Raw genomic sequence first — 26,504 nt, 5'->3', positions numbered from 1 at the left:
TATTTTTGTCGGTTCACGTTCATAAAGTCATACACACACGTAAAAAAGGTACAATTTGGGTCGGGAACAAAACAATTTGAAACGCAACGGCCCGTTCAAATCTAATGCATGTTAATAAATACGACTTAAATACAAATTGAAAAAAAATAATTTAAAACAAATGTTTGTTGAATATGCCATTTTAACAGTTATTCAGTTTGATTTCAGTCAATTTGATCTAAAGAAATGTAATTTAAGGCAATAGTCAAATTGGTTTGTCGTTGAACTTTTTATAAGTGAAAAACATGGTTTTTTTTCGAAGTAAGTTATTAACTTTATTTAAAAATATTAAAATGGCATATTCAAAGTCTGATTTTATTAATCTTCCTTTCTCGTGGGACAATACATCTTTAACAAAAAATACACTTTAAAAAATATACAAAGAATAAACAACAAATAAATAAATAAGTGAACACATGGGGTTTTTTTTCGAAGTAAGATATTAACTTAAATTAAAAATATCAAAATGGCATATTCAAAGTCTGATTTTATCAATCTTCATTTTCGTGGAGGACACTTAACAAAAAAAAAACAATTTATAAAGAATAAATAACAAATAAATACATTTTAAAATGAATAACTTAAGGACTTAAGTGATTTTATACAGCGATAAATATTTCTACAAAAAAAAAATGAATACGATAAACTTGACGTTTCTTACCTTGGAGGTGTTTGCGCTAAGCCCGCTGGAACAATTACACATATAGCAAACACTACAGGTATTATGGAGATACCCATATTGGTTGACCCCTGATGTGTCCAAAAACAAGTTGTCCTCTTCTACTTAATAATCTACTTAAAAACAGTTAATGGTCTTGACTCGACCACTTGTAAACTCGTTGAAGTATCGATAGTCTCTAAATCTAAAATCTCAAGAGCTTAATTATATACTGCGCACAATGGCTGCCGTCAGCAGAAAAAGGTTCATTACAATATCATTATTAACATTCTCTATTGTTTTCTTTTGAAATTAATTTATTTAATCAATTAATGATTTGTAAAGAGTGACATTTGTAAGAGCAGTGATTGCCTGAATAAAGATTAAAATAAAACGATATTATCAGCTGTTTGGGTTTTCGCGCGCAGCAGATGTCGGGTTGGTTTGTTTTGGGCACAACTGGCGCAATTAATTCGGTCCGTATATTATAAAGCATTGTATAATTATGCATATTATTAAAAAGTATAATTTGGGTATGCATGGTTACCTAATATTAATTAAATTCCAAAATTTAAGCAAAATTTAGTATATAGATACCTTCCAGATTTATTTAAAAAAGAATCATCACACATCTTTAATTAACATGACTGTCCAATCGCTATGTAATATCTATTATACAATTAGTATTATAAATGCTAGGTTAGCCAGACTACATTTCTTCATTCAATTGAGAACCATCATTATTAGTAGGTCCTATTTCATTCGTTTTTTAATGTCACTTGTGGGTTCGTCCCGCTTTTATTTCATACTAAATCTCTGTTAACATTTCATTTAACATTCATTAATTGCATCCATCCATCCATTCATCTTTTTATTTCGGAATATCATGACCACATAATAATATCCATAAAGAACTTAATCTAAGAAATCCGATAAAACCAATAGACTGAATATGTTAACATATCGTAGTATAACACTTTCTCCAAATAATGTAGTTGTCAGGACTAGGTTTTATATAATTATTATGTATTTAAAATAAACTTTCGTTCAGACTATGTATGCCCCCTTTTTTCATTTGTAGTTTTTATTAATTATAATTTAATTATTTATCGTCATCATTCTTTATTTAAAATAAAATACATAAGAATGTACCAAACATCCCAGGTTACAGATTGCAGGACCAATCATATGCAGGGCAAAACAAGACAATTATAAAACACTTAAAAGAAGAAGGTAAAAATAGTAGAAAACACATCCAAAATTCGGTTTGGTATAGTTAAAAATGTTGGAAAATGCTCAAACTCTAGAGGGGGTACATACTGATGTGGAATCTATATAGCAGCAATGCGCATGTGTACAATCCCAAACCTAGCAACAATCAACAATAATACCGAAAAAACTAACGACGTGATCTGTTAAAAAACAAGTTTTGTGTTAGGCTAATGCAGTTTTACACACCACCTTCTGAATTTTATTCAAAATCAATTATTTTACATTATTTTAATATATTTGAGTCTTCACCATTATTATGGCAACGTCAAGAATATCTGCTCGTCTTCCACCAAATATTGACCCAACTAAAGCACCACTTGCGTACGGCGATAGGGCACTTCCTAAGCTGGTGAGTAAAGGGTCTAGTAGGTCCCTACTACTACTAGGCCTAGTACTACTGTAGGCCTAGGGTCTGGCCTAGGACAACAGTCTTACTCTTTTTGTTTAACTAGCTAGGCCCTGTAGGCCTGATTGCAGCCTAGAATAGGCTAGGCCTAGCCCAATATAAGTAAGACTCTTTAAATTCTTAATTTTAAATTTTATTTTTTTTACAGAACTCTGAATTAAATGATCCTGAATTGATAACAAGACAACGAGCATTGATGGCACTGTGCGATTATCTTCATGATCCTGAGCATATAGTTGAAGCATTAAGAGTTGGTAAGCATCACCAAAAAATGTTATGTGTTGTACTATGTTTGAAAGAAACACATTTAGTGTCGCATTTCTGTGCAAGTTTTTAATAAATTAGTATCGTCGACCCTCAATAATTTTTTTTTTATTACAGGTGTTGTGTCAAGTTTAAAAACCCTTCTAACAGATTCTGATGGAACGGTCAGAAATAAAACAACAGAAGTTCTCTATATCATTTCCGGTATGTAAATAAAAAAAGTTATAACATGAATGTTTTAATTAAATATCTAATTAGGCCTATGTCAACTCAAAACCAGCCACTCTGGAGATGACTGGAGGCCTATTTCTATAGAAAACATATTCTCACTTAATATTTCTAAACTTATTATTATTATTTTTAGGACACAATAGCGGGCGCGATGCCTTTATAGATGAAAGCATCATCATTCCTCTGTCAAGACTTTTTGACGATGATGTGTACATAGTACGAAAAAACACCCACATGGCAATTGAAATGCTATGCGAGTTTTACCCAGGTGCCGAGGGTATGGTTGAAGCAAGTCTAATACCAATCCTTGTTGATAAACTCAAAATCGAAGTAGATGATATTAAGGTAAAGCTCTGTCTACACTATCAAACTTTATGTTACAAAAAAATGTGATTAATTTAAGACAGTTTATGAACTGGTGCTTTTGAATTTTATAAGTTGATTGAAGAACAGGCAAGCTTATTTTAAAAATAAAACAAATTTATGAATATATAAACAATAACATAAAAAAGTACAATATAGATTTATAAATATAATCAGGACAAAACATATGATAACAATATTATATAGAGTTTAAATTATTACTAGGACAAAATAGCAATTACCATTTTTATCTATATTTGTTAAGTTGTTTGTTGTTGATTTTTTAGATAATTTATATTGTAGATTTTTATATTGTAGTTTCATATATTGGGATCCTTAGCTGATAATGTTTAGCCCCACTTGCATGACTTAAATTTAATTTACCTTTTATTCACAGGAATACATCTTAGATACTTTGCATTTTTGTATGAGGTTAGAGCAGATTCAAGCACTAATAGCGGGTGGGATGGAAGTGTTTACAGAATTATTAAAACATCAGTCCTCTGTAATCAGAGCTAAGGCAGCTAGGGACATAATGGACTTGAGGTACGTCACACATTTACCATGGTGTAATATTACTCCATGCATTTGTATTTATATGCCATACTAGTGGATGATTAAAAAAAATAGACAATTTTTGGTCAAATACATTTTTAGTACACTGTATTATAGTGTATTTATTGTCTTAAGCTCTGTCTACACTATCAAACTCTATGTGACAAATAAGGTGTGATGTGCCATATATAGACACGTTGACATCATTTCACTACTACCATATTTGGGCACATCACCTTTTTTTTTCAAACTAGTTTGTAGTACCTATATAGACAGAGCTTTAGTAATATAATCAGAACAAATTCAAACCATTTTATAGTACTGTAATAAATTATTATTTTTTTTTTAGTGTTCCTCTGGATGGTAAGAACAAAGCATGTGAATGTAACAGTTTAGTTGACCTTGCGAAACTTCTCAAAGACAGTGACACTGATGTCCGAGCAAAAGCGTCGGGAGCCATAGCAACGTAAGAACAATCTTTTCATAATCACATACGGCTAAATTCTTGAATAACATATTGTTAAGCTCTGTCTACACTATCAAACTTTATGTGACAAAAAATGTGCCATTAAATGGACATGATGATGTCATATCACTACCATATTTGGGAATATCACTACCATATTTGGGCACATCACACTTTTTTTTGTCAAACTAGTTTGATAGTGTAGACAGAGCTTAAAACATGAATGTGTTTCAAGATTTGTTTCTATAAATATCACTTATGTTTTACTAGTACTGTACTACTACTCTCATCTTAACTTGTATGTGTAAAATGTTTTTCAGGCTTTACCTGCTGTACATCTTAATGTTTTACTTGTTTTTGTTTGTGTGATTATGATGGAAATAAAGATTGATTGATTGTATTTTGTATTTGTGGTATTTTAGAATAACTATAACAACCAAAGGAAAGTACAGTGCTTTGAAGGCAGATGCTATCCCGCCCCTCGTCAGCCTTGTAGGTGACCCAAGCAGTGAAGTTAGACTCAATGCTATTAAGGTACAGTATTTTTCATATTGTGATCATCTTATTGCCTACATTTAAATTAAAGTGTAAACTTCCCAGCAAAGATATTAATTGAATAATACTATGAAACAATATTAGTGGGTCTGAAAAATATGGTGGTGTTAAAAACTTTTTAAAATTAAATTTTTTCTTTTGATATATTCAGGCAATTACAACTTTGTCAGAGGCTCCACAGGCAAGAAAGGAATTATTAAAATATGTTGACAGAGTAAGTAATGTTAAATACTGATATACAGTTGAACCCTTTCTTTCCTGAGAAAGGAAGGACAAAATATTGTATGTTTTTAATATTAAATAGCCAACCACTATTCGGGAGGAGATGCCTCTAATGGGACACTGTTCCCGAGAAACAAACGAAGGGCAATATTATATGTTTTAATACTAAATAGCCATAGCTATTCAGAAGATACCCCTATTAAGGGGACACGTTCCAGTGAAACAAGGGGCAATATTATATTTTTTAACTAAGGCCAACCCCTTTAAGGGGGCACCACTACTCAGGAGAAACGCCTAAAGGGACACTTGTTGTGTCCCATTAATAGAGGTTCTACTGTATTTTCATTGGCTCATTCCTTTTACAGATTGAAATAAAAACTAACAAAGACCTTGAACCAACTGAAGCAGTCAGGAAAGCTGCTGAAATTGCTGTTAAAGTTATCACCTGGAAACCATAGTCATTGTATTACTAATTAAGTAATTAACTACACTGTACATAATTGATTTCCATAACTGGGCCATTTTAATGCTGTAAAATGCATTTATTTAAATAATTTAAACACTATTAATTAACCGGTGTTATTTTAACAACCACAGGCCAGGCCAATGTTTGTGAAGTTACAAAAATGGTCATGCATATCTCAATATTATAAGCAGCCACCCAAATTGTTGATTTTTAGTTTTATTAATATTGAAGGAATAAAAAGATTCCATTTAATACAGTATTCAATTTGTAAATATGTAATATATATTATGTGCATGGACTGTAAATAAATAGGTTGATTAAAATCCAATAAATTCAGGTTTCTTTTCATTATTTAACTTGTTTTGCCTCAATGATAATTGGAGAGGGGTGCTACAAATATGCCACAAAACTATATCAACATCTCTAACTAATTTTATTTATCTTTTTAAGTATGGTTTGTGATTAGCCTACCAGGCAAAACAACACTACATGGTGGCTAGCTAAGACTGGATAGGTTTTCAGTAGTAATTGTAAATTGTAATATCATACAACCTTATATATATCTTGCCTTTAAAAGTTGAAAATAGCAAATAATTTAGGCAGGTTTTATGTGTTTTTTTTTACTAAGAAGTACCGTATTTACAATCATTTACAGAATTATTGTATAAAATTTAGATCTATAAATATTTGTCACTAAATTTATAATTAAATATTAACTTTTTTAACAGAGGGGGTTTCTTTTGATATACATTACACAGAGACAACACAGTAACATTCCAATTGCTTTATAGTATGTTTATAGTTAATACATTTTTTGAGGATGAAATTTTGGAGAGTAACCATCAACATTTGGAGGTTTAATGGGATCCAAACACTTATAGCAGAGTACTGGTGAATCATCACTGTCACTCTCCACATGCCAACACCTTCTCTTATGATTACCTTTGACCTTATGATGACCTTTGACCTTGGGATAAACGCTGCCTTTCATTGGTGAAATTTCGGAGAACAGAGCAGGCTCGTAGAATAGGTCTTCCGTGTTTGTCATCAAGTTTGGATTGGTGAGGTTGAATTCTTCTGGAGAAAACAAGATGGCTGTTGTTTCTGAATGGTGTTGGTGATGTGGGTCAAATTGCGAATGAGGTACAGTGCTATGCAACAGGCCTTTATCTAGCTCATCAAGAAAATCCAAACTGCTACCATATGGCATCTGAAATTTAATAAAAAAAAAACAGATTTTAATCATTTTGGCTAGAATATTTTTTCTAACTGACGTTTATATATCTTGCGTTATATATACTGTCAAATTATTGAAACAGTGCTCATATTCGAAACATAATCGCGTCGAGCATAGCTCATAGGCAGAAGTTCCATTTTTTATTTAGTTGTATGAAAAAATGTCTATGGCGGGATTCGAACCTGCGACCCCTCGCTTACAGGGCTTATGATATATTAGGCTCATTGTATACCTGTGTAGAAACTGCATCGTGTGCTTGCAATAAGGATTGCTCATTTTTTCTAATCATGTTCATTGCGCTTAGACCATAATCTGTTTCTCTGTCATGTCCCTGGTGATGACTGCTCTCAGCAAAATCTAGAAGCGTTGTTGCTGTCGTAAAATGACTTGTTGTTTGAATCTGTTGCAAATAAGAAGTACAGAGTAAATCTGTAATAGTGATGTTTTGATTTCACAATCAGCAATTAAAATCCAAGCATATCATACCTCATTTCTGTTTCCATGGCTATTGTAGTTTCCGTTGTCCTCATGAAAGAGACTAAAAGCAGGTTCATCTGAATTGAAATGGTACACCGTAAAACTATGTCTAAACTATCAAAGTTTGACCAAAAAAAAGTGATATGCCCAAATATGGTAGTGATATGATGTCATCATGTCCATTTATGGGCACATCACATTTTTTGGTCACATAAAGTTTGATAGTGTAGACAGAGCTTTAGATTTAGTTATTGTCAATTTTATGTTTGTCGGTATTCTAGTCAGCGTTTCAATATTTGTTAGCTCAAGTGTTATTATACATATGAAACGCCTTATCTGCCAAAATATTTATCTTTTTACCAATTAAGTGAATCTAGAACCTATACTACACTTACCATCAGGCCTAGACTGTGTACATGGTACATTCCTTGTATTTTCCCTTATCCTAAACTTTGTACATTGTAAATTACTTGCATCATCATACTTTGTGTACTCTAATTTACTGAAATCATCTTTTCGCCTAGACCTTGTGTGAAAAATACTGGTCATGCTCTTTGTTGGGTCAAAGTTTGTTGTGATTTCACCACCAGTACAAACTTCCGAATGTGATTCTTGCACATCGCTATGATGTGGAAGTTGTTCTACACATAAATACAAAAATAATGTTTATTTTAAATATAACTTTAACCATTGCTTCGGATGGGACGTAAAGTCAATGGTCCTGTGTATATAGTGCATAGTGAACTTGATATACTATTCGCAAAGAGTAGGGGATCGTCTCCCGGTGTGCTGATTTGGTAATAAGCCTGCACTGCTAGCTGCTGTGGGCGAGTGGAGGGCCTCTTATCCGAATTTTCTCAGTTTCCTGTTAAGCTTGAGGACAAATATAATTACCAAAAAAAAAGTCAAAAGCGATTTTTTTTCGTTTGTTTACTTTTACCTGCACTTGACAACAAAGTGTGTAGATTTCTTCTTGCAGATTGTGAGTTTCTTGGTTGCTGTTTGATGGCTGGGGTCAACTTACTAGGAGTCATTCTAGAACTAATAATAATAATAAAATATAATTCATTCATTTATTCAATCTTTTATTTCAGAATCTCTTGTCCATAGAAAGTAAAATTACGCATAAATTAATAAAAAAAAAAATAAAAAAACCTAAATTAAGGATCTCAGCATCTAATAAACCTGCATCATTCATACAATTAAATAAATCTGTAGAATTCTATAAAACATTTTACAGAATATATTATAGAGTGTTTTTTTTTATAGATTTTTAAAAATTCTTTCAATCTTTATTTTCAATCTTCACTTTGAATGAAAAATACAAGACATACTTAATTGCTAAAGTCTTCATAAGCTCCGTTTGTATTTCTAAAAATAAATCTATAAAATAAAAAAAAGTTTATATTTTTATAAATTAGTAAAGTATAGTTAAACATAATTATGAACCATGGTTTAAAGTGTTACTGTATTTTATGAAATAACTGATATTTTCGGGCATTTGTTAAAGTTTTGAGAAAGTTTTAATAAATACCTCTTCCAGGAAACACAGATAGGTCAATTGAATTACATAATTCTTCTGCTACGTTATTTAAATCAGGTTCCTTTAAAAAAAAAATGGTGTGTCAATTACAAAAAATTACCTACCTACTAAAAATATAGTTTAGATAAACTCTATAGATTTTCTCATCTATACTGTATACTTTATTATTTTATCATTGTTGCTGGACGGTCTATTTATCCTTTTTTTACTATGTTTATTGTCTCGAATGTATACCCCGAAAAAGAAGATTACCTTTAAAGATGAACATTCTTCAAGTTGATTCTTTACTGTTTCACTGTTTTCATTAGACCACTTTTCACTAACAAAAATGATAACAGCCAGGTAAAAATATGTTATAAAATAGTATATTCATTGAATCTCATGACGAACGCCATCCGTAAATAAATAACACAGGTACATGCCAAATTAAGTACTGTATTACAATAATATAACCAAGTTCCTATAATATAGTTTTAAGAACGTTTTTTCACTACAATTCCATGTTGTAAGATTTGTTAACCATTACACAATACCATAATACTATCTTCATAATTTCCTGAGATGTTTTCTCTATATTATATAGAACCTAAATAAATTACTGTCATTTGATTGGACGATTGTGGGTCACATGGCGTGAAATAGTAGTACGCAATATTGAACGGTTGTTCAATAGTACTATTTTTCTTTATTTTTCGCTTCGCCTTGTTGAAATATAACATTTCGTCATTCACCTCATGCCATTATTTGTACCATTACACTCATAAACATTCATTATTTGTATACTATTGTCCAATTAGTTACCTGGAGTGACTAATACTGCTTTGACAGCTGTAGTATGTATTGTTCATGTTATCATCATATACATTAAGTGGATGTTCAGATGATGGGGCAGATTGTGGTGTTGACGGACATTCAATACCATTATTTGATTTATCAAGAATTTTCCTTAGATCTTTCTCTGTCCTCTTTAACACACTGTCACGTACAGGCAGATGTTCTAAAAAGAAAAAGAAGTAAAATTATTACAATAGATAATAAGTGGAATGGAACACACAAAATATTGCTGTTAAAGATTTAAGACTGACCAATCAGGGGACGCACGATTGTCATACCATACTTCTTCTTTTAAAAAAAATTATTTTCTTTAAGATCTCCTAATCCTTCTCTTTGTGGATGCCCAGGTCTTGCACAGGCCCTAATACTGAACAATTATATCATTATGAACTACAATATTAATATTATGATTTAAAAAATAAAATAAAGTTTATATATACAGTCAACTCTCCCAATACTGGACACCTTTGGGCTGGCCCAATATGCCTGGTTTTCTGGAATCTGGTCTTCTGGAGTCTGGAATGTGTTTTTAATAGTAAAAAAAGAATTTGGGAACTTTTGTACCTAAAGTTTGTAGTTTTGGGAAAGTTTCCAGTGTTCAGAGACTGTGTCTAGTATTTGGAGACATACTTTTTTCTGTACATAATTCCTTACCTCTAATGATTCTGTCTGATTTTTTACCTTGATTGTAAAGTCCTAGTTTTCTCTGTAAAAAAAAAACCAAAAAAAAAATATTTTTAATATACTTTTTAACTCGTCAATATTAACTTTATAATGTATGTTCTAAAATCTTTCTTCTTCCTTACCGTTAGACGATTTTGGGTGATACTAGAATAACTTTGCAGTGCTCTCTGCCTCCCCAATTTTGACTTCTGAAAAACAAATTAAACTTTACTTAAATATAATAATCACATTTACAATTAACAAACCATTGTTTAGAATATTATTTAGGTAGGTAATACAAATATAGATACAAAATATAGATTAATGATCATCAATCACTTTATTCACATGAATCATACATATATAAACAATGATTTGAAAATTGTTTGAAAAAGAAAACATTTAAAAATTGAAAATAAAAAGTTTTAATAACTGAAAACTAAAAAGGGAAAGAAGAAATCAATGTGTGCATTAGTGCATCCAAGCTCAAGCTCCAAGCTATACAATTCCAAAATAAAGCGTTACTAACGCAGAAAGGAATAATAAAGCTTTAAATGATAGAAATACTTACTGAAACAATCTCATCAGCTCGCTTTACATGTTTCCTGAACTCAGCTCTTGCTCGACAGTTTACCTATTTTCAAACAGTAAAAAACGTACTGTACAGTATTTTCAAAGGACACTATGTAAATTATACTCTTCCCTACTTACAGTATATGTCCACATGATTTTACATGGGTGTTTTTCATAAAAGGGGGAAAAACCGTCATGTGGCAAGTCCAGTTTAGGTCTATTTACTATTCTGCTGCTAGTCTCTAGGTTAAAAAGGGCACTTCAGAAAAAAAAGATGAGGAGGCTATATTCACATCAAGCCTATAGCTAGCGTACGATGTTCCTCTACGCTACCGCTCTTTACCAGCTTGGCCTACACAACTAAGCCTATTTAAGCTAGTCCACAAGAGGACATTCGATGCAAGCTACTTAGGTAGTGCATTGTTTCTTTAAAACGTACATTTAATACAAGGAATGACCTGGTTTAATGTTTTTAAAGTAATATCTATGCATTACTTTTACAAAACATAAAAAATTGTAGGTCTAGTGTCTTTAAACTTACCGGAGTATGTTTCTTATACCTCACATCTTTCTCTTTATTTCTTTCTTCTTTTTCTTTATTTCTTTCTTCTTTTTCTTTATTTCTTTCATCTTTTTCTTTATTCCTATCTCCTCTTGATTTCCTTTTCTTTTCTTTTTGTGAGGCTTTTTTAGATGTTTCCTGCCTGCTGGTACATAGGTGATCAACAATGATCATCTCATCTTCGCTGGATTCACGATCAGGAAGTAGCTGAAGATCACCTATTGATTTTTCTACTAATGTAGTAAACATTACAGACTCATCAATACTGTAATTCAATACCTTGAACAGCACATTTCTTATAAACTTGACATAGAAATACAAATCATGGGTATTTTAAGAACAATGAAACATGGAAATGGTATTACAGGTGACTGTAGACAATTTTTTATAGAAAATCGATTATTAACCACACATCATAACTAACAAGGCCGTAGCGAGAGGCTAAAAACAGACGAGGCAAAGATGTTTTAAATATATTATTATTAACATAAAATACAACGATCAGTGCTGGGGAATTAGGTGGGTGGTGAAAATAATAAATTTTAGGCAAGGTGAGCACCTCGTCTGCCTCATGCTGGCTACGGCCCTGACTAAGGTTGAACTCAATACCTAACCTGGTTGTTCGGTTGGTAGAATAATGGCTGGACCACCACCTGGTGATGAAACTCGTGCTCTAAATACTTTAGATAAAAATAAAGAAAAAATATTAAAGTTTATTTTTGTTTAAAATCTACATATTATCACAATTATATTATTAACTGAATTCAATATCAAAAGCCAATCACTATCTTATGTTTTGTTTTGATATCTAAAAATTACATTTTACAATTTTAATTAAAAAATAATTATTAAAATTAAATTAAAAAAATAAAAAAACAATTTGTAACCTTTCAACACTGCACTGCGAAGTCGATTCTGTTCTTCGATTGGATCTAGGCCTACTTTTTCTGTCACAGCAGTGTCCTTGCGTTTTTTTCGTTTACCCATACTTACTTAACTTTTTGCTATTTTATTATTAACACATCAAATCATTGTACATTCTAAACATCTGGAAAAAAAACAAACAGATAAGGTATAAAAATATAGTATATGCATAGGCTTGTTTGCCTTGTTAACTAGCCTTTATGACTAGGGCTAGGCCTCTATCGCACCACCACCTAGCTAGGGGAGGGCCTACATCAATAGATAGGCTTACTACTTCAGTCTCTTCTCATATTCTAGCCTGCCTAGATTACTGTACTGTGGGACCCAGCCAGCCAATCTGTGGTCATCGCTAGCTAGGGCCTACAGGCCTCTTTTTAGGCCTACTAACTAATAATAGGCCTAGCTAGGCCCCTACCTAGGTTTATTATAGTAGTAGGCCTAGCCTAGGCTAGCTAGCTACTCTATTCCTGGACTCTAGCTAGGATAGGCCTAGCCTAGGCCTAGTAGTAGTAGGCTAGTAGGGCCTAGCCTAGCCTAGCTAGCTAGAGCCTCTAGTAATAGTATAGTATAGGCTAGTAGTAGGCCTGCTATAGTATAGCCTAGGCCTATCAGGTCTAGCCTATGCCTAGTCCAGGAACAGAGTAGTTCATGATGCACATTTTAGTCACAATAATGTACTTTGTCGTATATAGTGTATTATGAAAATTTATAAATTATATAGGCCTACCTAGCCTAGCTAGACCTAAGCCTTCTATCAGACACGCGGCGAATAAAAAGTTTTAAAGAGCTACGACGTTGGTGGCGCATGCTTGGCTGAGAAAAACAACTACGACCACACCACTGACGCGACGACCGAGAAAAAGGGGGAGCATTGTTTATTTTTAATAACAATGCATGTTTTAAAGTGAATAATGCAAAACCAACCTACGTTTTGGTCTGCAAAAAGACATGGGTTTGCAGTTTCGTTTTCACCATATGTTCCTCAAAGAATAGCCCTTGCTACGTCCCAACATTATGGAATAGCAGGTAGGCCATGCTTAGGCCTCTCAACACCATTTATTGACATTATCTAGCGGCTAAAAAGGCTTAACTAGCTAGGCTACACCCTACTTCTAAACAGGCCTACTAGAATCTAGGCCTAGCATTTAAAAAAACAAGACATTATTTCTTTTATTGCTGTTCATTTAATTGCTAAACAAATTCACTGGACTGGTGCATTAGATAGGCAGGCCACAACAAATTTAAAATTAATTCATTAAAAAAAAATTAAATGAATTTATAAAAAATTATTGTGACCTATTTTCAGTGTGAGTAGCTAAAAATAGTCAGCATCAACTTAACTTTATGATGATGTACTTTTTACAGGATGTGGAACACTTTTCATCATAGATGACACACCAGCAGGAGGAGTGCTACTTAAAAGGTAGATGTTACTTCAAAAGAGTTGGGTGCAAGATCCATACAGAATGTTCTGCTGTACGCAATTTAGACCATTTGCGGAGTTTGAATTCGTGGAATTTGAAACTATTTGGGCTCAAATTGCTCATTTTTAATGGGTAGACGTGACCTACAGTAGGTGTTGGCTATGCACATCTAATGCCAATGTGAAATTTGGTGTGCGATTATAGTCTGAAATTTCTTTATGTACTCTTTTATTTTGTTCAGTTTTGATTGGAGCGATGGTTTATTTGATGTCACATGGTCCGAATCCAATGAAAACCTGCTTGTTACTGGGGGAGGAGATGGGTCTATACAGGTGTGGGATTCTGCCCAACCAACAGTATGTACTATGTATATATTATATATGTAACTATCTGCATATCAAGCAGGAGGTTCTGGGATTCGAATCTTGGTTGGGGCGACTTTTTGTCATTCTCACAGATTTTTCCTCATCATATTGTTTCAAAGTAATTAATACATTTTCAGTATATCACCGGGCGGTTTATAATTTGTTCTGTGCCTGTAGTCTTTATATATAACTATACTTTGATATAGTAAACTACACTGCGACATATGTAATAATTTAAATTTTAAAAATTAAAAGGGACAACTGAAAATCAATATACAGTATACTGTAGTACAGACAAATATATATCTCAATGAAAGATATTTATTATACAAAATTATTTTACAATTAAAAGTAATTTGTTTCTTGTGTTTTTTTTTGTTATAGGGTCCTATTAAAGTTCTGAAAGAACACGAAAAGGAAGTAAGTGCCTAGAACTAAAAGGATCATTTAAATGTTCAACATTTCTAGAATGCATAGTGATACAAATAGCGATACCTCATATGACATCACCAATTGAACATATTTACCATTTGTTTTTGCCAAAAAATCTTAATAACTATTTTCTTGATAGTAAAATTAAGTAAAAAATGGACACCAGCAGTGATTGTATTGCAAAATATGTATTTTTAGGTTTATGGAGTCAACTGGAGCCAAACACGAGGCGAGCAGTTAATTGTGTCTGCATCTTGGGATGGCACTATTAAACTTGTAAGTACAGTATAACCCCTATTAAGGGGACACCTTCGAGTGAAAGTGTCCCATTAATAAGTGTGTCCCCGTTGGACATAGTGTTAAAACATATATGTCTTGTTTCACAGGAAAGTGTCCCCTCAATAGGGGTATCCCCAGAATAGAAGGGTTCTAATAAATTGATTACTATGGCATATCCATGGCGTGTCTGTGACACTGCCATGGCTTAAGGAGGACGATCCTGTAGTAAGTAAGAAGCTTACTCCTAATGGTTACACATTGATCAGTCTTCTACATGATAGCACCCATTCTACAACGCTGCCTACACATCTACGAAAGAATCAAACGATCGTAGCTTTTCTTATTGTAGTAATAGTAACTGCTTTCACCATGTATGTATGTATTTTCTGGCCATGCAACAATATACTATAATTGTTTTTCTTATACAGTGGGATCTAACCCATCCAAGTTCATTGTCTACATTTTCTGGTCACCAGCATGTGGTCTATTGTGCTCTATGGTCACCACATATTCCAAATTGTTTTGCATCAGCATCAGGTAAGGGGGAAAACCCAATACATTAATGGGTAATTCCGAATTTACAATTACTTTCAAACACTATAGTAACAGCTCATTCAGTTTGTTGTAACACACTGATAATTAGAATTTTGTATAAATGATATTCATGGCATAATGATAATCTTTTAAAAAAAAACACAATTTTTTTAAGGCGACAAAACTCTTCGTATCTGGGACACAAGAAAGTCTTTTGAAGCACGAATGGTTATGCCAGTGTGCAATTCAGAAGTTCTTACTGCAGATTGGTGCAAATACAATGAGGTAAAAATGTTACAAAATAATAATTGACTTAAGCTTTGTCTACACTATCAAACTTTATATGACAATAAAATGTGATGTGCCCATATGTGGACTTGATGATCATCATAACACTACCATATTTAAGCATATCACTAACATATTGGGCACATCCCACTTTTTTGTCAAACTAGTTTTATAGTGTAGACAGAGCTTGAGCCTGAGTAAAGCCCCAGCAGCCAGGGTATGAACTCTTATCCTTGCAGTCAACATACAGTGTGATATGCTCAAATATGGTAGTGGTATGACATCATCATGTCCATATATGGGCACATCACATTTTTTTGTCACATAAAGTTTGATAGTGTATACAGAGCTTTATGATGTTTCATTTTTCAGAATATTCTTGTAACTGGATCAGTGGATTCTGCAATAAGAGGGTGGGATTTAAGAAAACCAAGAGAACCAATATTCCAGCTCATGGGACATACATATGCAATAAGAAGAGTGAAGGTAATGAATACATCATAGAAAATAATGAACAGAAAATTTAAATGACAAAAAAAGACAAAAATAGAATTAACTAGAAATATGTAGTATAGGTGTATTGGGCTTCTTTTGAGCAAACGTTGCTGTAGATTTGATCTCTTTCTAAACACAATTCTTTTGAACAGATAATCCACAGATCTAGCTCCTAAAACTCCTTGCTGTTTATATGCAAGCAATGGGAGTACTGTAGATCACTGTTAAGTGTCCTGTAAAATACTGTATGACTAAAGACGACTCCCCAATTAACTTTGACCTGGATGAATAAACTAGCCTCAGCCATTTTGATATTCGTCAAAAAATTGATTGCGTGTACCTTCTGCATACATAATAATAGTTTGTTGTTTCAATTACCAGTGTTCACCGCATGGTGGCAGCGTGGTGGCGTCTTGTTCGTACGACTTCACCGTGAGAACATGGGATTTTAATAAACAGACACAGCCATTAGAAGTAATAGAACACCATACGGAATTTGTGTGTGGCTTGGATTTCAACTTACACAAACCTGGACAGGTAACCGTTATGATATTGTATTGCTAATTTTCTTTAACCAATATTTTAAATGATAGGTACAGTCAGTGGCGAACCGGCTATGAGCGCTCACTGGCTAAACTCAGGGTCTCGCAGCCTTGTGGGGCCTCTGAGCAGTTTCCAGAGGTAAAAACAGGCCCAAAATATGTCAAAAAAGGCTTTAAAAAAACCTGAGGCCTCCAGCGTTGGAGGGCCACTTGGGGTTCCTAATCCAGGGGCCTCAGGTCTCTACGTTACGCCATTGGGTACAGTATGCAAGGCATGGCTATTAATGGATGTATGCTCAATGTGTTTACAACTTGTTTTCAGATTGCAGACTGTGGATGGGATGAAAAAATGTTTGTTTACACGCCAAAATCATTACTGCCCACTGCATCATAACGAATAAACGCCAGGTTTTAGTCTAACACACGCATTTCGTAGCTCTGTGTATCAAAGAAACCAAGGATTTTAATAGTTTCTAAACTGATTATACAGGAAGTAGAGAGTGACGAAAATGATACATTATGTGAACATTTTGGGGGGAAGGTGGTTGTATCAATAATAACAAATTACGAATAAATATATATCTAAATTTAATTTTATATTTGCCTACATCTTTAATGGTCAATTGAAGTACTGTCTAAAGCTCTGTCTACACTATGAAACGTTATGTGACGACATATGATTTGCCCATATATGGAAATGATGATCACATCACTACCATATTGAGGGCATATCAATTTTTTGTCAAACTAGTTTGATAGGTAAACTAGTTTGATAGGTGAACAGAGCTTAAGAATTGATGCTCAATATGTATCCTGGAAGTGATACTGGTTTTTTCCCCTTCGCAGAAAGCGCTGCACCACTTACTTTCTTATTTAAAATGATAAATTGCTATAAAAGTTTATCATAAATGTCTTTGGCGGACATATGATTTATACAAGTCCACATCTTTGTAGTGATTCACCCCATGACTGGCAAGTTTGACATTTTCCTCATAGAGTGCTTTGGAATGACGAGAAACTGTTGGGGGTGTCACATGATAGGAGCTATCCAATGAAAATGCACTATTGTGTAATCTGGGGAGAAAAAAGAATAGAATACAGAATGCTCTGTCTACACTATCACTATATACGTCTTGGACAGAATCAAACAATCGTAAAGAAATAAGGTTTTACTTACAGACGCGTACACCTTTTCATACAACGTTTGAAGGACTTGCCCGTTGGCGACATCTGCTCCGTTGTCTTGGCAGATGCGTTGATTTCTATCTGGACAAACCGTTGATAGACACCCTCATCGTGACGGGTTGGTTTTGTAATTTCTACACCATACGACTCTTTCATTGTTGAAAACAAATCCTGCAAAAATGAAATCATGCGATCTATGTTTTTCCAACTCCTATGGTACTGAAATGGGGAGATCATTCTAGAAATGTGATCTTTTGAATGCACACATCAACAACAGCAAGTTGACTAGCCACTTACAGGAGAAACTAAACCCATACTTTCTAAAGTAAGTCATCTTATAAAAGACTGCTATGCAAAATATCAAAGCCAGGACTTAGAATTGAGGACTCTGGGATAGTGTCAATAAAAGAAGTTAATCTGGTAGGATAACTGCACATCAAGTAGTCAATTGTCAATGAGTCAATTGGGATGACTTTTACACACAAAAGACAGTGCCTAAAAGTAGTGAAATGAAGTGCTGAACTTAATTTGATGTCCTATCTTTTGCATTACAATTTGTGAAATTTAGAGGTGGCTCAGGCCTACTGAATCCTCCCCTGAAATGGTCAAGCACCTGCCATATTTTAATATCAACCAAAACCATAACTACTGTGTGTCTGGTACCTTAAATGATACACAGCTGCTGACATCATTTTCACACAAGAAATGGTCAAGCACCTAATTTGCCACAAATTAACTTTGACAAAAACATAACTACATCTTGTACCTTAAAAGACACACAGCTGCTGACATCATTTTGGTTCCTTTGCTCTACTGATGAGACTGTGGTGCCATCTTCACTAGAGGAACTGTCCTCAGTACTGGAGGATACATCCTGATCTATTGGTTTTCCTCCTGCGGATACTCTGTGTGGAATTGTCTGATTTATCAACTCTGTTCTAAAAGAGAGTAAAACCAAAGGTCATTCAGTAAATTTCTATTTAAAACAATTGAATAATGTTTTCTTTGTCTCAAATTTTGATTCTTACCTCTCTTCATTTCTCACTGCAAACGGACTGTGGCAGGTAACGTTTTTAGGCATGAAATTCCTATATAAAAAAAGATCAAAATTAAAAGATTAAAAACAGTAATATAAATACAATCTAATAGCTTTAATGAAGGAATAGTGTTTTCCAAAAGCTTGACACTGCATTATATTTTGATTTAGTTTATTTTATTTGTACTGACTAACCTAACCCCCATCTTCATTGAGATACCTACAGTGTTGTCATTTCCTGGTAAATTGGAACTACAATACATATTCATAGCATTCATATATAGTATTCAGTATGCCTTACTCTTTGGTTAGAAGCACTGTAGCATATACTGTACAGTATACGCCTACTCTTTGGTGAGAAGTAGCATAATAGTTTTTGGTGAGAAGTAGCATATACTGTACATATAAATGTCTATGGTGAGAAGGTGTAATTAAAAAGTCTAAACATAATATACTAACCTTATGGAATGTATCATATTACTGTAAAAGAGAGTTTCTATTGATGAGAACTCTGTGGGACGATAAAGGTCTGTGTAGATATCAACATGACCATCACCAATTTCACCGCGCTGATACTCCAGTATACAATTCCTCATTTCATCGCGAGAAAATGGTAGGACACAACGGACATCCTCGGAGAGCCAGTTTGTGTAGCTATTCAAATAAAAATTATTATATATTATATATATATTGATATAAAGGTTGCGGTACACCAAGTATATTTATTTTCGATCAATATTCTCCAGCAGTACTGTTTTGATATTTTCATCATTACAATAATAGGAAAATGCGAGATTTTCAAAACTGTGCGCAATAGAATAATATGCATATAGTGTATACAAAAACTACTGTTATGTAAGTAGAGGATGAAAAGACTAACCAGTTTGGTTTCTTCTTGTGTCGACCCATAGTGGATGTGTGGTGCAGATAATAGTCAGAAGGCAAGTCCCACAAGTTTGTTCTTTCCAATGTTGGTTGATACACACCAAGAAAAAGGTTTATTGCACATTGCTTCTCATGGTCTGTCAAATAATAACATAATAAATTTATGTCTTCAACTTTTTTTTCAGTTATTCATTTTTTCCTTTGTAGCAGACTATTAAAGTAAAAGTTGAATTTGCACAAACCAGAAAATGCATTGCTAAAGTATCTTGACATAGTCTGTTTGATGTCTCGGGAATGTGACGTCCAAGGAGAGAGTCTACGGTAGTCACGTATACTGTGCACAAGTTGCGAGCCACCATATTGGACAGCTAACGTATCGCCATGATCTTCGTACATATCTTCTAAGATTCTATAAATAAAAATTACATCGTAAAGCTTTTTACAAAAAATGTGATGTGCCCAAAAATGGTAGTGATATTCTTAAATATGATAATGATATCATCGTGTCCACATCACATTTTTTGATAATGTAGACAGAGCTTTAGTAAGTAGTAAGTTTCTATAGGCTTTAAAAGTGTCATATAATAGTTTTCATTTTATAAGGGGCAATGCATAAATGCTTAGCCTTAATATCAAAGAATTGGTTTCTAAAAATAAAAGAAATTGTACCTTAAAATATCAGAGTCAAATTCTAGGTCAATTTTATCCAGAACACCAAGACAAAAAAGCTAAAAATGATAAATATTATTTGTTTATTCCAGTAAAATACAGTATAATTTTAAAAAGTAGTAGGCCTACCATTTGCAGAAAGAAGATAAAAGAAGATTTATGGCTACTTACTTGATGGGAGAGTGCTATTTTTCCAGCGACAAACTGAGCCGTATTTGTTCTATCAAGACAATCGACACAATTTGTTCTCAATACACCTGTCTAAAAAGACAAGACACAAATTGTTTGATTCAAACTGTAGGTATGGTATATTCACAGTTAAAAACTTGGTATATTTGCTTAAAATCATAATACTGTATCTAAATCATTTATAATATATTTCCACTACTAATCTACACTATTTTTACCTGCTTATAGACAGACAGATTGTTAACATCGGTGTGTCTGTGACCACTGATGGCGCTGTTTACTCCATAACCAGAAGCAAAGAACCCGATTCGGTCAATAGCTGATGTACATGCTTTATGGAGAGATTTAATGACATCATGTTTTGGACTACAAGAAAAGAAAAGATATTTCCAGAACAAAGAAGAAAATAGGTAAAATGTTGTCAGAGAAAAGAAATGATATATAATATTATTTAAGCTATTTTGAATGGGAGAGAATATCGATGGTAGCACAGTTATAGAAATCGTGTAACCTACATTTACAATTCCAAAGGTTGAGAATTGGCTTCTAAACATTTTGAGTGAGTGGGCAAGCAGCCATTACATCGGCAAGGGTTCAATGCTCACTCGCTCCATGGTTCTGGTGGTATAGAACGAGTCTTCTCGAACAAGGACTAAAAACTGTAGGTCCAGTGTACACTATAGCTCATGTGCACTTTAAAGAACCTAGTACATCTTTCTAGACGAGTAGGGCGTTACCCTGGTGTACTAGTACACACACTGCCACTGATCATAGCTGGGACCTCTGGGAGACCAGTCTTTGACTTTGAAGATGTCGCCCAGTATAAATAAAATATTTCAATTCAATAGTCCCTTGCCAACAGGTACCTTTTTGTTAATCTTGCCATGTCTAGTGTAACATATTGAATTGTGTGTTTTGGTGGTAGGAACAGATTCAGGTAAATGATAGCAGAAGACAATTCTCTACTTAAGATCCCTTCTCGAATTCTTTTCTCTCGTTTCTATAAATAGAAAAAAATATATAAAAAGTTGATCCTACAGTATATATCAATAATTATTAATTCCTCATATATGTAGACCCACATTCTTACCATGTATCATTATTTACATTGAATTTACCTTGAATCTTCGAGACTTAGAGAACTGTGCTCATTTGTCCCTCAAACATTACAGCATCCTCTTCTGACATTATTTTTGGCTAGGCTCCATTACTCCCTTGAATACACTTGTAATCCAATAAAAGAGAAGAAATCAAAGAATAGAACATGTTTACTTACCTTAACAAGATTGAGTACTATGACAGGTGCCCCGTAATTAGAGAGGACTTCATTAAAATGCTGACCAGCTCCAAGTGCCAGAGGATCTGATTTGTCGACTAGAGATGATAAATAGATAGAATACATAAAACAATGGTATCAATCAAGTAGAAGTAAACCTCTGTCTACACTATCAAACTAGTTTGACAAAAAAGTGTGATGTACCCAAATATGGTAGTGATATGCCCAAATATGGTAGTGATATGACACCATCATGTCTATATATGGGCACATCACATAAAGTTTAAAAGTGTAGACAGAGCTTTAGAATTAATTGTCTAGGTGACCAACCAGTCAAAAAGATGCAGCAAAATGTGATTTTACAGATAAAACAGACAAGAATAGCTTGGACAAGTTAAATCAATTATTGGGGTTTCCCTGACAACTTTAGAACTTTAACAAACCTGTTATTGGTGGTTTTGGAACCATGTTAGATATATCTTGTGACCAAAAAGAAGGTACCGATCCCCGTAGCTGAACAAAAGAAGTATAGCGCCCTCTAGAAAAAGTTGTAACTGTTCCGTCATAAACAATCTGTTCCGTTTCTACTTCATTGGCTACATGTCCCTAAAAGAAATTAAAATTAAGAATAATGTACAAACACAGCTAAGCTTCATGAGGTACTGATGGTAAGTATGCATACAAAAAAAACACTTAGCACTTCATCAAAATGGAAATAATTTTGCTAAAGCTCTGTCTACACTATCAAACTTTATGTGACAAAAAAAATGTGATGTGCCCATAATATGGACTAGTGACATCATATCACTACCATATTTGGGTATCACTACCATATTTGGGCACATCAGAGTTTTTTTGTCAAACTAGTTTGATAGTGTAGACAGAGCTTAACAAAAACTAACCCCTTAATTTGGTTGGCTCTTACCTCACTGTTAATGCCTCTCTTTAAGAATCTAGTACCAGCGTATCCATTGGACCGCCTAGCAATCACTGTCATTATAATTGGTCGACCAAATACACTAACATCTACAAACTACTGTCAAGAATAATAATATGCATTGAAAGCAATAGAAATACTGTTAAAGGAATACCTTCAGGACCAAAAAGTGTCCATGGGTGGAATAGGTGTCTTCCCTGAATAGGAATTGGTCGTAGTGTTATATGACACCTAGATGTCCTCTTAATAGGGGCATTCCAAAAGACCACAAGCTCTGTATACACTATCAAACTAGTTTTACAAAAAAAATGTGATGTGCCCAACTATGGAAGTGATATTTCTAAATATGGTAGTAATATGACATCATCATGTCCATATATGGGCACTTTACATTTTTTGTTTGTTTGATAGTGTAGACAGAGCTTTAGTGTCTTTATACATACAAAGGATACGTGTTTGACTGCAAAAACCATGAATCATATACATGACCCAATCTTTATGTAAATCATCAGAGAAGCCTTTCCAAAAGAATGTGTTCCAAACATACTTCATTCTTGGCTTGTTTCTCACTGCCTCAATCTTGCTATCAAAATCTGGCACTGGAAAGATTAATAATAAAAAGAAATCATATATTAGCCTTGTAAACTATATTATATAGCATTAAAATAACATCATATTAAATCGATTTTAGCTTATCACATTGTTTCAAGCCCAACACTTTTAAATGAACATATGACTCACAGTCACATAAAAACTATGAGAGGAGGCAGCCTTTACGAATAATACTCTTTTCCTCCTTATTTCACTCTAATGTAAGCATCACTTAAATATTTTTTTAATCTAATATACAAGTACAGTCAACTCTACCCAAAACTTATTTTGGCTGGCCTAATATGTCTGATTTTTCAGAAATTCTCGTATTCAGAATGTCTTTTTAATGCTAAAAATGAATTTGAGACTTTTTGGGCCTCAATAAAAGTCTGGTTTTGGTGTCTGGTTTTCAGAGAGTTCAGTATTGGGGGAGTTGACTGTACTGCAGTTCACTTTCCCAATACAATCTGGAATTTCTAAATACTGTACCTTGTGGTTCTTGTGTTTTTTTAGTAGAAGTCAAGTTGAACTGAAGTGAGTGTGTTAAATCATAACTGTAACTGTGAAAATAAAAACAATATATTGTTTGAAGGTTTACATGGCGAAATCAAATTTTGTAACAGTTCTTTTCAGAACTAATACATGTGGTAAACTTTATTTCAACAAAAACAATATACACATTTATTTGGACAAAAGCTGAGTAGTATTCATTTGCTTCTTGAATTTTCGCCTTTTCTTTGTTTTAAATGAGTTATTTTTAATTTGTTGTCATATTGAAATTTTCATCACTCAAAGAAAATAAAAAAAGTTGTCATTGTCATTTTCATTGATTTCCTTAATTTAATATACAAAATATGCAAAACAAAAAGAGAAAAAATTTCACAAGGAAATAGCAACATCGACAAAAATAACCTAAAATATCAATTTGCAACAACGCTGAAATGCAGGTTGGATTAAAAATCATACAGTAAAGTTTCTAAAGTTTAAACATTAAGATAGTAACACAGGCATATCTCAACACCCACTGAAACTCTAATCTTGGAAATATCCGAGTTACGATTACTAAAATTACTTTTTCTTTAAACTTACCTAAAGTAGAAATTACTTGTCAAATCAATATTCTGAAAAATCCGGATATATCTGAAACATAAAAAAGTAACAAATATATTAGCATTATAAATTGGATACATGAGGGTTGCATATTTAAAATGTATACTTTCAAAATTGAAGCTTATATTAAATTACAGTTTCAGATCTTATAAATTCTAAATGTTTGTGCTTCTGTAGCTTGTCAAAAAAGCTCTTACCGATGTTCATTTGGATGCATTTGTCGTAAACCTTCCTGACCAACTGAAAGCAAGCTGGTGTCCTCTATCTTATATATTGTATGTCCACCAATCACAGCAACCCTGGGAGAAAAAAATGTACCACCATGCTGATTCAGGTTAAGGTACTTGAACAAGAAATTGAGTGTATTACAGTACATACAATAGCATTAGGGATGAATCTCGAAATAATTAATGTAGAAAAATTGAATCTTATAACAATATTATGAGTATTTTATAGCATAGAGAGTCATGCTTTTGTAGTTTACTGTATTAGTGATTTGTTTTTATCTGAAATTGAGGATATTAGGTCAAAGTTTAAAAAAACAATTTAAATGTTATTATATACATACAGTACCTTCTACGCTTAGTAACAAGCAAAATGTAGTACCCTTCAAGAAATCTTACAAAACCTGAAAGTAATCGGGTAAAATGATTATAAATGAAAACAGCAATGTTACAATGTAAGGACATTTTAATATTGTTATTGTTGATAATGAACAAAAAACTTGAGAGTACACTATTGCTACAAATCAACTCTTCCAAAATCAGACCCTGGTTTTGAAAGAGACTCACTCGCTCCTTTGTTCTTGTAGTAGAACCAGGGAAGAGTGTAATTTCACTCTTCTCTGGTAGAATGAGTCTTCTCGGATAAGGATTATAAACTGTAGGTCCAGTGTACACATCTAGCTCGAGTACACTTTAAAGAACCTAGTACATCTTTGAAGACGAGTAGAGGGTTATACTGGCCACTGATCATAACTGGGCCCTCTGGGAAACCAGTATTTGACTGAAGAGGTCGCCCAGTATAAATAAATATTAATAACAAACTTCCAAATCTGACAAGCAGACAAAAACAAAATTATTGTTACTGTATGTATTTGACAAAGAAAAAGGCTATCTTTAAAATCTTTGATGGCTTATCAACACTCAGCATACCAAGTATCCCAAATGCAGAAATTGTCTTAGTAAGGCCACTGATCATCTTCTGCAGCGGCAAGTTTCCATGTGCCAATGTCCGCAGCAGGTCTTGGATTTCTTGACGGCCATATTCAACCTTAAAAAAAGATTATCAATCTATCAAATTGCGTAACAAACCATTTGGCATTATAAGATAAGATCCAGGTGATCTCCAGAGTGTCCCCTTTTTTTTATTTATGGGCAGTTTTACACGGATCATATTGCTAATTTTGATTTGTCTTCTGACAGTAGGCCCTATGTTCAAATAAGAAAAAAAGTACCTTATCATCAATAATTTGTAGTCCATCTGGTTCCGATCGATCTATTTTGAGAACCCTAAATTTTGTTTCTGATGTATTTGATCCAATGATGTAGAATCTCTGAAAAATTACAATTTTATTGTTTAAATGTATTGTTTTATGTTACTTGTTAGTACGTATAGATGTTTTGTTATGCACGATTTGAACGATTTGCGCAATTTCAAATTGCGCAAAAAATTCCTTGCAGTGCAGTATTTTTAATTCAATTAATTTATACATTGTTTTAACCATACTTACAGAAGGTGTCTCATACAGCACGATTTTCTGAATTCCACTTATTACACTGTCAAAAATCATGGTCATTGTGTGTATGGCATACAAGCAGGGCTGGGCCTTGGTGGGTAGCTACTGGACCGCTGTTCTGGGTAGAGAGGCCGTTTATTAGCTAGAGACTGTCAAGCCTAGGCTAGGCCTACATCATTGAGTGGCCTTTTCAGAAATTATTGATGGTGGTATTTCATG

At 33.4% G+C, this 26,504-nt stretch overlaps 4 protein-coding genes across 4 annotated transcripts; 2 read left to right on the top strand and 2 right to left on the bottom strand.

Moving 5' to 3' along the window:
- Positions 1–2,075: 2,075 nt before the first annotated feature.
- LOC144847662 (radial spoke head 14 homolog) lies at positions 2,076–5,832 on the top strand. Its single transcript, XM_078704150.1, has 9 exons — positions 2,076–2,318; positions 2,524–2,629; positions 2,757–2,843; positions 3,004–3,215; positions 3,631–3,779; positions 4,138–4,254; positions 4,677–4,788; positions 4,961–5,023; positions 5,397–5,832. Exons 1-9 carry the CDS (start codon positions 2,226–2,228, stop codon positions 5,487–5,489), a joined length of 1,032 nt encoding a protein of 343 aa, XP_078560276.1. The 5' UTR covers positions 2,076–2,225; the 3' UTR covers positions 5,490–5,832.
- Positions 5,833–6,297: 465 nt separating this feature from the next.
- LOC144848209 (uncharacterized) lies at positions 6,298–12,377 on the bottom strand. Its single transcript, XM_078704920.1, has 15 exons — positions 12,274–12,377; positions 12,001–12,066; positions 11,366–11,619; positions 10,823–10,885; positions 10,395–10,460; positions 10,243–10,294; positions 9,556–9,751; positions 9,007–9,073; positions 8,746–8,815; positions 8,546–8,594; positions 8,152–8,252; positions 7,607–7,852; positions 7,221–7,288; positions 6,967–7,134; positions 6,298–6,707 (listed from the first exon to the last, which is right to left on the bottom strand). The coding sequence occupies exons 1-15, from the start codon at positions 12,371–12,373 to the stop codon at positions 6,300–6,302; spliced, it is 1,974 nt and encodes a 657-aa protein (XP_078561046.1). The 5' UTR covers positions 12,374–12,377; the 3' UTR covers positions 6,298–6,299.
- Positions 12,378–13,154: 777 nt separating this feature from the next.
- On the top strand, positions 13,155–17,130 carry LOC144847667 (uncharacterized). Its single transcript, XM_078704155.1, has 10 exons — positions 13,155–13,336; positions 13,676–13,733; positions 13,976–14,090; positions 14,484–14,519; positions 14,730–14,807; positions 15,239–15,347; positions 15,520–15,629; positions 16,005–16,118; positions 16,509–16,664; positions 16,992–17,130. Exons 1-10 carry the CDS (start codon positions 13,222–13,224, stop codon positions 17,061–17,063), a joined length of 963 nt encoding a protein of 320 aa, XP_078560281.1. The 5' UTR covers positions 13,155–13,221; the 3' UTR covers positions 17,064–17,130.
- Positions 17,131–17,384: 254 nt separating this feature from the next.
- Positions 17,385–26,412, bottom strand: LOC144847627 (polyphosphoinositide phosphatase-like). The gene is made up of 22 exons (XM_078704091.1): positions 26,280–26,412; positions 26,004–26,102; positions 25,702–25,819; positions 25,121–25,175; positions 24,745–24,846; positions 24,527–24,577; positions 23,927–23,997; positions 23,299–23,445; positions 22,835–22,935; positions 22,353–22,515; positions 21,910–22,007; positions 21,500–21,633; positions 20,852–20,999; positions 20,616–20,705; positions 20,445–20,503; positions 20,018–20,184; positions 19,771–19,912; positions 19,350–19,544; positions 18,883–18,942; positions 18,621–18,792; positions 17,847–18,025; positions 17,385–17,743 (listed from the first exon to the last, which is right to left on the bottom strand). Exons 1-22 carry the CDS (start codon positions 26,343–26,345, stop codon positions 17,572–17,574), a joined length of 2,589 nt encoding a protein of 862 aa, XP_078560217.1. The 5' UTR covers positions 26,346–26,412; the 3' UTR covers positions 17,385–17,571.
- Between the last annotated feature and the right edge of the window lie 92 nt (positions 26,413–26,504).

The sequence above is a fragment of the Antedon bifida genome, chromosome 7 (genome assembly GCF_963402885.1).
Source record: "Antedon bifida chromosome 7, ecAntBifi1.1, whole genome shotgun sequence".
NCBI lineage: Eukaryota > Metazoa > Echinodermata > Crinoidea > Comatulida > Antedonidae > Antedon > Antedon bifida.
This window is presented reverse-complemented; position numbering and strand designations above follow the sequence as displayed.

Excerpts from the sequence above, each read along its gene's own strand:
- LOC144847662 (XM_078704150.1), top strand. The coding sequence starts at position 2,226 with ATGGCAACGTCAAGAATATCTGCTCGTCTTCCACCAAATATTGACCCA. Across the intron at positions 2,319-2,523 it reads ATAGGGCACTTCCTAAGCTG|AACTCTGAATTAAATGATCC; the intron begins GTGAGTAAAGGG and ends TTTTTTTTACAG. Across the intron at positions 2,844-3,003 it reads AGTTCTCTATATCATTTCCG|GACACAATAGCGGGCGCGAT; the intron begins GTATGTAAATAA and ends TATTATTTTTAG.
- LOC144848209 (XM_078704920.1), bottom strand. The coding sequence starts at position 12,373 with ATGGGTAAACGAAAAAAACGCAAGGACACTGCTGTGACAGAAAAAGTA. Across the intron at positions 9,752-10,242 it reads ATCAGACAGAATCATTAGAG|AACATCTGCCTGTACGTGAC; the intron begins GTAAGGAATTAT and ends TTTTCTTTTTAG. Across the intron at positions 8,816-9,006 it reads AAGAATGTTCATCTTTAAAG|GAACCTGATTTAAATAACGT; the intron begins GTAATCTTCTTT and ends TTTTTTTTAAAG.
- LOC144847667 (XM_078704155.1), top strand. The coding sequence starts at position 13,222 with ATGCAAAACCAACCTACGTTTTGGTCTGCAAAAAGACATGGGTTTGCA. Across the intron at positions 14,520-14,729 it reads TGAAAGAACACGAAAAGGAA|GTTTATGGAGTCAACTGGAG; the intron begins GTAAGTGCCTAG and ends ATGTATTTTTAG. Across the intron at positions 15,348-15,519 it reads TTGTTTTGCATCAGCATCAG|GCGACAAAACTCTTCGTATC; the intron begins GTAAGGGGGAAA and ends AATTTTTTTAAG.
- LOC144847627 (XM_078704091.1), bottom strand. The coding sequence starts at position 26,345 with ATGACCATGATTTTTGACAGTGTAATAAGTGGAATTCAGAAAATCGTG. Across the intron at positions 20,706-20,851 it reads ATCTGTCTGTCTATAAGCAG|ACAGGTGTATTGAGAACAAA; the intron begins GTAAAAATAGTG and ends TTGTCTTTTTAG. Across the intron at positions 20,504-20,615 it reads AAATAGCACTCTCCCATCAA|CTTTTTTGTCTTGGTGTTCT; the intron begins GTAAGTAGCCAT and ends TATCATTTTTAG.